The following is a 10,988-nucleotide window of genomic DNA, read 5'->3' as shown; positions in this document are numbered from 1 at the left end:
AGAACTTCACATCAAAATGACCAGTGGTTGTATCAAACAACAATTAGCCCATTTTAAAGTTTCAAAAGGCAGATTACTGCTTCTCATTCTTGGGAGAAGTGTGTTGATGCTTTCCGTATATGCAAAAGCAAGGAACTCCCTCTCAAAATAGGCTGTAAGGTCCCTGAAAAAAAAAAAAGTTTCCCTAGACTGTCATCTCGATGAAGGGTTGTCCTTGAGCAATCCTTCTGCCTACGTGAACGAGTTAAAATAATCATAAATGCTACAAGCCTGAACTCTTTTGGAGTCCAGCATTCAGATCTTTTCTCTTCTCATTCAACAGGGTTAAACGTGCAGAACCCAAACACAAATCGAACCTGAGCGCTCTGTCGAACACCTTGGGCCTAGTATCCAAACAATAAATTCACATACCCACTAAGGAGGAGTAAAACGATAATTCAAGTCATCAAGCTCTGTAGGACCTCTGTCAGCACAAAATTATACAAATTTAAATTGTAACATTTTCTGAATACACCATACAGGTGTTTGTGCAAGAATGTGCCAAACAGTAGTGCGCAATTGCCAAGGTGTATGTGTCTATGTGTATCAGGCGAACACCAAATTTGAATATTACATGGCTCACAAGGCAACAAACATGGTCCATTCGTCCTCCAGGTATCCTTGTACAATATTTCAACCTTCAAAAACAATGTTAATCATCACCGCACGAAAAAGGCCTCTAAATTTCACTGTTCGTGTACTGATCATGATCGTAACTTTAATAGTACAAACAAAGCTAACATGTAATTGTGCGACAGTGTGGAAGGGACCTGAATATACCTTTGTTATAATTGTCACCATGCCATGACCTGCAAATCAAGTGGGTTCTTCCCACATCTCACAAATATAGCTGCAGGACTTGCCTGAAGCAAAGCCATATCAGGTTTTCCACTACCTTGGCTGTACAGGGCACTACCTTCACTCTCGTGCAGTACTAGGTCAATGAATCATTTTGCCTATGGTACAAAGATGCCAATTCCAGAGCTTTCTTAATATTCAGCACACCGTCTCCGTGGCCTTGCAACAGATTTTGAAACCTGGGTGCAATCACAAAAACTCTGGTGTTATCAACCAAGGAATAAATTCATGGGCAAAAAGGGATGTTGTAGCAAGTCAGCTTTACTAAGATTACATGATTTTACCTTGGCTTCTTTATTTGCAGCTTTAGGTTTGCAAGAATTCCTTGTTAAGGGTGTTGAGGGTATCTGACTGTCATTTATGTTTTCTTTCTCATCATAAGCTAGGTCTGCATTCCATGACTCCAATGCTGCCCTTGATTCTGCTTAGAAACACACACAAACAAAACAAAAACAACCCCCCCCCCCCCCAAAAAAAAAAAAACAATCTCAGAGTCCTTCTAGGTCAAGAAGCAGAAAAAATGGATTTCAAGGTTGTAAACAGATGCATTTGAAAGAGGCATTCTTTAAAGGCTTACCCTTGCCCTTCCTATCTGTTTGTCCTTCAAATTGGTTGAGTGACTCTTCAATTTTGTTTTCATCATTTCTTTTCAGCCTGCTTTCTGTCTCGAATTCAGGGCAATCGTCTTTATTTTCATAATTTTTACTCTCGTCCTCTTCTGTCTTACACTGACAAAACTCAACACCTGTTTTCACATGAATATCTGAGTTCCCTGCTGGTAGCATGATTTCTTCATCCCCTTCGAATACTTGTTCTGGCTTGTCTGTTACAGCCCTTCCATCAGCAGGTTTTACTTCCTTTGGTGCATCTACTGTGGCACACTCAGCTCCATCACCAGGGTCAAATTTCCTGCCTGTATCTACAGTGGTACTCTCAGTTGACAGGAGCTCTTCAGACTGGATTTGTGCTGCAAGATGAGCTTGGGCATTTTGCATTGTCACCTCTTGCTCCCTTTTCTCCTCATGATATTGAACAATTTTCTCTTCAAATTCATCAATTACGGCTTTCACTTCTGCTTTGGCAAATTTCTTGGCCTGTTCAAGTGCAATTACAGTCAAATTCTCAGCTGATCAGTTTTATGAATCGTGATTGTGAAGAAGCACTTTTCTAGAAAGTCCGCCTCTGAGTTCAATCCAAAGTCTTCAAATGTTATTTCTAATGGCATTAATCTGTAAGCATACCTTTGAGACTATGGCCTTGAAATAATTGACCACTGCCTCCACTGCTAGGGTATGTTGATAGCTTTTAAACAGATCTGCCAGTTTTCTTATGCCTTTCTCAGAGTACGTCAGTTGTGAAAGGCAGTAAGCTATATTTCGCCACTGCTCTAGATCTGTCAAATAAAAGAGAGAAGGAAAGGACGGGAGGGAGGAGGGGAGCGCAAGGGCAACAACCCTCATAAGTTAAGTTTTAATCTGCCACTTCTCTAAATCTATGATGCAAAAAATCAAGGACTCAAGAAATGTGTTAGCCACAAGAACACGATGTGGCAAACCTGTTGTTCCAAGAAATCTATGGCAAAGCTTCTCAATGAGGCCTTCCATCTGCTTCTCCTGTTTAATAGCAAATACAATGAACAGAATGCACCAGATCACATACAAGCATTTTCCTTAATCAGCGTTGCAACTTTTTTGTCCCCTGTATCCAAAATGGAGCATTTGCAGGAATGAAAAAATGAGGGTGGCAGCTGACTCCACACCTTCTTTATGGAGCTGATGAGAAATTGCATGATATTATTGAACCTCTCTTGTTGAAGATTTTTCATGCTGGAAAGACGACTGAGCACATCTGGCAGGAGATTGTAGATTGGATTGTTCCCTGCAAAGTGGCAACATCAGCTGTCCCTCCTACTTGGCCATAAGCTTTCTGATTTCTACTAATAAACCTGCAAGATGAAGACTCAAATTTTGAAACAATTTTTGTTTATTTAAAACAGCACCTTTCTTGGAAAGTTCATGGAAAAAGAGCTTTGCTGAGTTAGAGATGCTCAAGTCCTCATCTTCAAGTCGCAGAGTCATTTCACTTATGTGACCCTTGACCTGTTTATGAACAAAGCGTGTATTAAGAGCTGAACTCTGAGATAGCTTTAATGAGGCATAAGTGGAGAGACAGCAATTGGGTCTGTCAAACATTTTAAGTAATATGCTAAGTAATGAGAGCAAACCTTCATCATATCATTCAAGATAAGGTGCGATAAAACCAGCACTGCATTTTTCCGAACTGATGGAGATCTATCATGAAGGCAAGCATATACATGTTCTGTCCATGGTTCCAAGAGATTTGGGAACCGTACAGCAAGGTCTCCAAGAGCTATGATACAATTAGAACGCACATCGTCTTCAGCTGCATTTTGCGCTACAGTAAAGAGTAGCTGCAGATTTTCTTCACTGCAGATAAAGATTTACTTGTGGTTATGATACAATGTCTTTCTAGCAGCAGTGAAAGTACAAAAAGTATGTAGAGCAATAGAGCCTGAAGCATACAAATGTTACCAGAAGTCTGCATCAAGTACCATCAACTTGCAAAGGGCAAGCATAGCCGCCGATTGGAGCATTGGAAACTGCATATTAGGTATTTCTTTTGTTAGCAAGACAAAACTAGTGCAAACGTCCTAAGAGCTCCTGACCAAATCCACAAACGTGGACTTTGTGAAGTAGTGTGAAAAAAAAATTAATAAGTATTCACAGCAGTAGATGATTTTACGAATTTTGCATGACCTTTCAATGCCTTTTGTGATGTCCTAAGAAAATGAACTATTTCATCCAAAAGGAAAAGCAATGGATTAAGCATTCGAGAACAATATCGTACCTCTTGCAACAGACTGAATTTGTTGCAAATTCTTGCAACAAGTGGAGCACATGATCCGACTAAAAATTTCCTACTTTTCCCTCCTGACACAATCTCTTTCTCAGCTTGCTCTTGGAGAGCATCAATCCTAACGTCTTCTGATGCAGACACCCCAAGTTCCGCACTGATATCCTCTTCCTGAAAGTAAACAAATAACTATTTACAAGGAAATTCATAGCTATTTACAAGGAAATTCCTGAATGTAAACAAATAACTATTTACAAGGAAATCCATAGCATGATCAACTAGCAGCACAAAAACATATGTACAAGGACGTGTGTTTCCATTTTAATCCAGCGTATTGACCACACACACAGGCAGAGAGTTCAAAGAGCTGCTGACTGAATAGCAAAAAATCCGCTCACATACTTTCACACCATGCACCCTAATGTTAACTTTGTATTAATGTGTTTATCCTCCTTTGTATTGTCATTGATAGAAATGATGACTGCATTAACAAAACTCAATGCTAGAAACTTTTAAACCTTGCATGTTGGTTTTACCTTCAGATCATTTCTGTTCGAGTCAACTGCAGAGAGACTATCCTGATTTTGAGCAGCTGTTTTCTCCTTAATATTTCGTTGTTTCCGAATCTTACGTACACAAGATTCAATATAAACAAAGTGCTTCAAGGCAATATGCCCCACCAAAAATAGAAATCTGCTAAGCGAACTGATGGAGACTGGATATTCGGCATGCATCTTCTCTGCTTCAGTCCCTGGGGAGCCTGGGTTGCTTGTAGGTTTTGAGCTGGATTCATTTTGTGCAATGATGGATGTGTGGAATTTTCGAAGAAGAGTGGTTGTGAACATCTCTGGCATAGGATGGAGAGTGTAAATAGCATTAATAGCCTGCTCTGCTGTTCCATACCAACTCTTTTCAGGAAGCCCTGATGTGAGGATCAAATTTGCCAGACTATTGAATATCTTATGACTGGATAGTAGAGCCGGGCGATCTTCCTCTGAAAGTTGTTGAAGTATGTTACAAGCAGTCCTAGCAAGTAGCATATCCTCCTTTGCCCAACGACCAAAGCCGATATCAACCACACTTTGCACATGTGAATTAAGAATTTTTGGAGAAGATTTAGCTATCATTGACAGCACAACCAAAGCTCCCCGACTTTGCTCTAAAGTAATACCAGGAGCATTGAAGGTGAAGAAGTCCCATAGAGCAGATACCTACATTATATTCATTACACATGAAAAGCCTTCCACAGTATCCAATGGTTTTAAACAAGCATGCAAAGAATGACACGTAAAAATAATAAGGAAACCTTAAGAAATAGTACCGTGTTTAGAGATATATCGCCTTTCTTGAATAAAGTACCAATAATCTTCTCCATGGATGCAAGATCTCCAATGCTGGCCTCCATTGTGAGATTGATAAAGTTTAAAGCAGTATCAAAGGAGCTCTTTTTCACATAGATGGTAAGAAATGCACCTTCAACTGCATCATGGATTGCTTTCTCTTGAGAAAAGATCTGATACAAAATTTCAAACAGCAAATGCACATCAATGTCCATTGCTGCTCCACAGAAACTAAGTTTCTCAGGGGGAGGAAAAAGGCATAGAGTAATGAATATACAAATATTGTGTAACCAACTCCTACTGCCGGAAACCCAAGTCCTTGACTTACGAGAGGAAGCATTTTTTGCAGGCATGACTCAGCTCCATCAACATTGAACTGCCGTGCACACATCAGAAGTTGAATTGTGTACTCCACATCACTGGCATTGCAAGATGCAAGCAGTTGTAGAAGCAGAGGCATGGTCGATGCAATACATTTTGCAAAATATAAGCCTGCCTCAAGTGATGCAACGAGGGCCCGTGTTTGCTCCACTCCTCCAACATCAGAGGTGTAAGAATTATTCTGCATTTGACTCTCTGCTTGTTGCGAAGGACCAGTGTCTTCCTCAACCCTTTCAGCATCATCCTTTTCCACCTCTGCTGTTTGCTTTTCAGCCTCTAGTTCAACTTCCCCATTCTCTCCAAGTCGTTCAACTTCGGTTTCAGAAGCTGCACGCAATCCTCCCAGATTTTCAATTTCTCCTGTGCCAGAAGTTTCAGACTGTAAACTCATAGTATCGAGTTGCGCCTTGTATTTCTCAAGGGTAGCCTCAAAAGCAGCTGTACGGAGCTGAGGCCCAAATGGATTGTACTGCAAAAGAGTAGCCAGCAGGTGAAGTGCACTCTTCCGTACAATTGCAGCTTTGTCTTCAAGACGCCCAGCTGCCATGTCTGCTACTTGGTTCCAAAGACCAATGGAGACAGCATGCTCCTCACAAAGGTCTGCCCATGTTTGTAATACTCTACTCCTTGTATACGCAGACATATCTCTGCTTCTTTCCATCATAACATCGATCATAGCTTGCTTGCTGCGGAGACGGCTTGTGTCACTGGCAGCGTTTCCCTCTCCATCCCGAAATGCTTTAGAAATCAATTTACCAAGCACTGAAATCAATGCACTTCTAATCTTATAGGATTCACCACCAAAGTGAGGCATTAAGATTCCCACATTCGTTGCAACAAGTCTTGGCAACCGATCAGCAATTTCCACGAGGAACTTTCCAATGTTGTCTGCCCCTACACCGTCACGAGCATAATCTTTGGGGTTTAATCTCCCTATCTCTCTTATCAAAGCCACTGCTAGACTGCCATCATGATATTTCTGTTCAGCAGAAGCTGTAGCTTCTGCCAAATATATGGGCAGATGCTCATGCTTATGAAGTAAATGAATGATAGATGCAGCCGACTGAGTTACATAATGATATTTTGTCGAACAAGCTCCAACTATATTGCAGAGAGCATCCTTCACATCTTTGTCTTTCAAGATTCCAGGATCCTCTAGCATTGCAAAAGCTCCCCTGAAACTCAACATATTAACGATCAATGCCAAAAGGAAAATATTAGCAATCAATGCATAAAGAAATTCCTTTGTCTTCCCCTTCACATCCGAAAAAAATGACCTGCCGTTCGTAAAATGTACCACTCACTTTGCAAGAAAGGCGAGAAGTGTCTCTTCTGGTTGTGTTGCCCCAAAAAGCTGTTTTAAATCTTCTTCCAAAGCTGCTGCAAGTAAGCGAACAATTCTTGAGCGCTGGAATTCCCAATCCCAAACCCGGGGCAAGTGCTTTTTACGTGATTGTTTAGCCTGGAGCCATTACCACAGAGAATTAGAACAGCAGCAGAAGCATTGTTCAACTTCCTGCTTTGAAATTTGCAAGATTTTGCCAATACCTTTCCATTCGGACGAGAGGTGGACTTCTCTTTGTCATTGTCAGCTCCTGCCTCTTCGGCGACAGCTATGCACTGAATAAAGTAGGAGTAAATTCTAAAAGCATTTCGGTGTGAGTGAATGAGGTTCCCCAATGAAGATGCGTCCCCTGATGAATCTTGCGCGGACTTTAACAAAGACGCGATGTTAGGAAGTAGCACGCTGAAATTTGAACAGAGGCTTTCGATGAGACTTCCTTTTGCTGAAGGGTCCAATGATGAGAAACCCCTGTAAATGATATGACAAATGAAAAGAGTCATTTTCAGGCTGGGACGATAGAAAGTTCTGTTTGACTCTCCTATTACAGATTCCTTAGGGACAGCCCAAGGACTTCAATTCTGGCTGAGGGAGTGAAATCATGATCTCATGAGCAACACGGAACTATACGCACACATATATAGAAACGCGCAATGTATATTGTCCTGAAGGTTGTTTTTTGCTTTAGCTTTTTTAGAAAAAATGAATTAGCAGACCAGAAGTGGATCGAGTACAAGTACGCAGAATTGCGATATTTCCACCCATAATCCCGTGGCCGAAAGGGAAAATAGACCCCTACGGGAACTGTAATATGGCAATACAGTTTCTTGAATTTCGTTTCAATTGTTTGTTGACGATAAGAATGTAAGCTTATAAGGGGAAGGGTGCGGAAACGATATCTCAAATGCACGAAAGCACGACCCGAAAACGGGAGAATAAAGACCTGTTAGCATGCGTCATAGACCTACCTGACTAGAGAATAGACCTGATCGAAAACGGCCTGCTCTTCAATGCAAAGGACCTCTTTATCAGCCAGATCAAAGGCCAGACCTGCGCGGGAAACATCCCGTTTGAGCTTGTTGATCCACCGATTCCAAAAATTCCATTCTACAGAAAAAACCTACTCCGCAGCATGGTACGAAAAAGGATGGTAGAAATTCGCACCTTTGACGAGCTCCTCGACCTCATCGGGCTGCAAGGCATCGAGTTCGGTGACTTTGACGGACCAGAGACGATTCTCGCCATCGACGGGAGGGGACTCGAGATCAAGGAGGGAGAGAGGAACGACGAAGGGGGGGGCAGAAGAGAAGGCCATTTGTTCTGTTTGAAGCTTTCGATCGATCGAGCTCCTGAACACAGGAACTGTGAGAAGAATGGTGAAGATATCGGACTTCAAATTTTTCTCAAATTTAGTTCAGCCCCTTTTTTGAAAAACTAGAGGGAGGGAACTTTGCGTGAACGTTGGTCGCACCACGCACTCCATTTCCCCACACGTGTGCACCCGGCAGCGCACCCAATAACATTGCCTGTGTGTGTGGGGAGGGGATGAGGGCGGGCCGAGGGCCGCCCTGGCACATGACATTGCCCTCCCTTGTCTAGGCTTGCGTCTCTCCAGCTCCGCAACTCATGTGCAGCAAGAGCATTGCCTGTGTGGGGTGGGGCCCACCCCTAGCGCATGTGCATGTGCGTCTGTGTGTCTCTTTGTGTGTGTGTGTGTGTGTTTGTGTGTGTGTTGCATGCGCACTGGTACATAAGAATATTGCTTGTGAGCACACGTTCGTTGTGCTTGTGAAATGCACATGCGCATGTAAAAAGATCCCCATAAGATTTTATCTGCACACCGATGCTTGTGAGTGTGTATGTACGTGCGTATGTGTGTGTAAGCTTGCTTGCGCCTCTATCTCTGTCCCTCTAGACGCATGTGCACACAAGAATCGTGCCTAAGTGGAAGGGTTGCCCTTACGCATGTGTCTGCATGTCCTTTGTGTGTGTGTGCACACACGTGTGTCAGTACATAAGAACATTGCTTGTGGGCTGGCATGTGTTGTGCTTGTGACATGCACTTACACATGCACGTGCAACTAGATTTGTGGCAGGTAGCCTTTTCGTCATGAAGCGCATAACTACTAAGGGTGTTTACAGACTAGAGCCACCCATGCCTGCCCATCGTAGATTGCATCTAGATCGTGGGCTCGATGTGGGCAGGCAATCTTGCCCGTCCATGATCCGTGGGTGGTGCCCAAGTTTGTAAACACCCCCTAGCATTAAAATTTTAAAGGGAAAAAACGAAGCAGTAAAAAGGTGGACATGAGACACAACATAGAGTCTGTTAGGACCCGATCCTCCCTGTAAATTTCAGGGGTGGTGATTTATTATTGATTTTGCAATGTCCATATTTTGCAAGCTGAAGTCCAACAAATACATGAATAAGGTGATACAATAACTGATCCTTGTTACAATCTATAGAATATTTTCGCATGGACTACAACCATACGAATAAAGATGTCATCATCCTTCGATCTTGCATCCATCTTGGATTTTCTTGTTCCCTCGCATTGATAACATGCATTAAAAGGTATTCAAATTAAAAACAAGTAATTACGACCGGCGACCTAAACTCTGCCTATAGCAACACCGGCTAGCCATCCATAGGCGGGAGAGCTTTTCAGCTCCTGGCTCACCACCAACGAAGCATCACCAACTCATGCTTCTCCACAATACTGAGTGACCAGTACCTTGGCTGACAACAATTCAACCTCACAGCACCAAGGTCTTGCAAGGGCGGCTTCGACAGGCTTCAAATGCAAGCAAATGGTGCTCCCTGGCTCCTTCAAAATGATGCCAATGCCTCGACTCCAAACGATGAACCTTTGAGCCTCCATAGGGCCTTCATAGGTCGACCCGCCAACGACTACCTTTAGACAGCTTATCCAAAGACCATGCTCCAATTGCCTCTCCAACAATGCCATTCGCCAAGCGATTCCCTAGTCTCCTTCAATAGTACAGTCTGCCATAGCCAAGGCCAGCCAAGGCCAAACGCAGTGCCATATCTCCACAACCAGACAAAATCTTTCAAGTTTCCAACGAAATCTTAAAAGATTCGGACATACCCACGTGGCAGAGAGGGAGGATCTACTTTATCCTTAAGGTCATCACAACCTTTGGGCTTGGTCGAAATCGTGCCACATGGCACTCTATCCTACCACATCAGCAAACCCAGTTCTAGCTACCATGTCACCACCGACAGTGCCACATCAGCACCCCGGCCCAGGCCACATCAGCAGGGCCATGTCACCCTAACACCTCAATTGACACGTGGCATCCATGTCATCTTCTCTCTACCATGTCATCAAGGTTGACCTATAAACAAGTTAGGTCAACTTGACCTTGGGTTAGTCAACTTGACCTTGGGTTAGTCAACTTGACCCTAGTTAGGTCAACTTTTGGCCCTGGGTTAGGTCAATGAAGTGACACCTCATTAGTTCCCACTCAGTAATGCCACATCATCAGTGCCACATGACACTGTCCCCTGCCAGGCACACTGACTCCTCTGTAGGCATTGTTCACACTGCATGTGAACCCACCTACCACCTCAGCACATGGCGTCACAACAACAGACACACCCCTTGCTAGGCACAATCACTACATCTGACCCCCTGAGTGCCACATCATCACTGAGCACATTTGCACCCTTTTTGCCCCTCCACCTAGATCAAGCCGTATTTCTTGATCTAGGAAGAATTTGAGGATGCTCCAAAGGAAAAACGCTTGATTTTTTGTGCTCTACGTGCTCGTTACATCATGCACACATGTCAATGCAAGTATCACACACTTTTGAGCCTCACCGACAAATCCACTTTCTTTACACACGTCAGCCTCTACATCGACACATTTGACCCAACACCTAAAAGGAATTATGGGCTGCTTTTTCATCACTCGATGGGTGGTCTAGATCTAGTTCAGAGTAGATTAGATCATCCACCATAGCGGAGAGAACTCCAAAGCAAGCAATCGAAGCCATGCCGAAAAATTCCTAAATAGTTCCTACTCGGAGTCTGTCCCAACGCTTACATATGGTTTCACATCATCACATTACCTGAAACCTGATGTTCCACAATTTAGTGAGCAGACTTCAAAGTGCTCACAGGGATTGA

The 10,988-nt window shown here is 43.1% G+C and overlaps 1 protein-coding gene across 2 annotated transcripts; it reads right to left on the bottom strand.

Annotated features, from left to right (window-relative positions):
• Window positions 1-365: 365 nt before the first annotated feature.
• Window positions 366-8,179, bottom strand: LOC147895327 (binding protein). 2 transcript variants are annotated; one of them, XR_015542020.1, is made up of 18 exons: window positions 7,999-8,179; window positions 7,803-7,884; window positions 7,041-7,305; window positions 6,797-6,954; window positions 5,440-6,667; window positions 5,093-5,284; window positions 4,308-4,982; window positions 3,766-3,942; window positions 3,450-3,517; window positions 3,122-3,344; window positions 2,897-2,996; window positions 2,657-2,775; window positions 2,453-2,510; window positions 2,139-2,290; window positions 1,475-1,991; window positions 1,182-1,318; window positions 820-1,076; window positions 366-677 (listed from the first exon to the last, which is right to left on the bottom strand). XR_015542020.1 is itself a non-coding variant. In XM_087384017.1 (17 exons), the coding sequence occupies exons 1-17, from the start codon at window positions 8,147-8,149 to the stop codon at window positions 1,029-1,031; spliced, it is 4,350 nt and encodes a 1,449-aa protein (XP_087240143.1). In that variant the 5' UTR covers window positions 8,150-8,179; the 3' UTR covers window positions 366-1,028. The 2 variants fall into 2 exon arrangements, 1 of the variants encoding a protein (XP_087240143.1); XM_087384017.1 differs by having other exon boundaries at window positions 366-1,076.
• Window positions 8,180-10,988: the final 2,809 nt, after the last annotated feature.

The sequence above is a fragment of the Dipteris shenzhenensis genome, chromosome 13 (genome assembly GCF_047967505.1).
Source record: "Dipteris shenzhenensis isolate YYH24624 ecotype China chromosome 13, Dip_SZ_1.0, whole genome shotgun sequence".
In the NCBI taxonomy this organism is placed as follows: Eukaryota; Viridiplantae; Streptophyta; class Polypodiopsida; order Gleicheniales; family Dipteridaceae; genus Dipteris; species Dipteris shenzhenensis.
The sequence above is the reverse complement of the archived record's forward strand: the minus strand, read 5'-3'. Positions and strand labels throughout refer to the sequence as shown.

Excerpts from the sequence above, each read along its gene's own strand:
- LOC147895327 (XM_087384017.1), bottom strand. The coding sequence starts at position 8,149 with ATGGCCTTCTCTTCTGCCCCCCCCTTCGTCGTTCCTCTCTCCCTCCTT. Across the intron at positions 7,306-7,802 it reads CAGGTCTATTCTCTAGTCAG|GGGTTTCTCATCATTGGACC; the intron begins GTAGGTCTATGA and ends TATCATTTACAG. Across the intron at positions 2,997-3,121 it reads TCTTGAATGATATGATGAAG|GTCAAGGGTCACATAAGTGA; the intron begins GTTTGCTCTCAT and ends GTTCATAAACAG.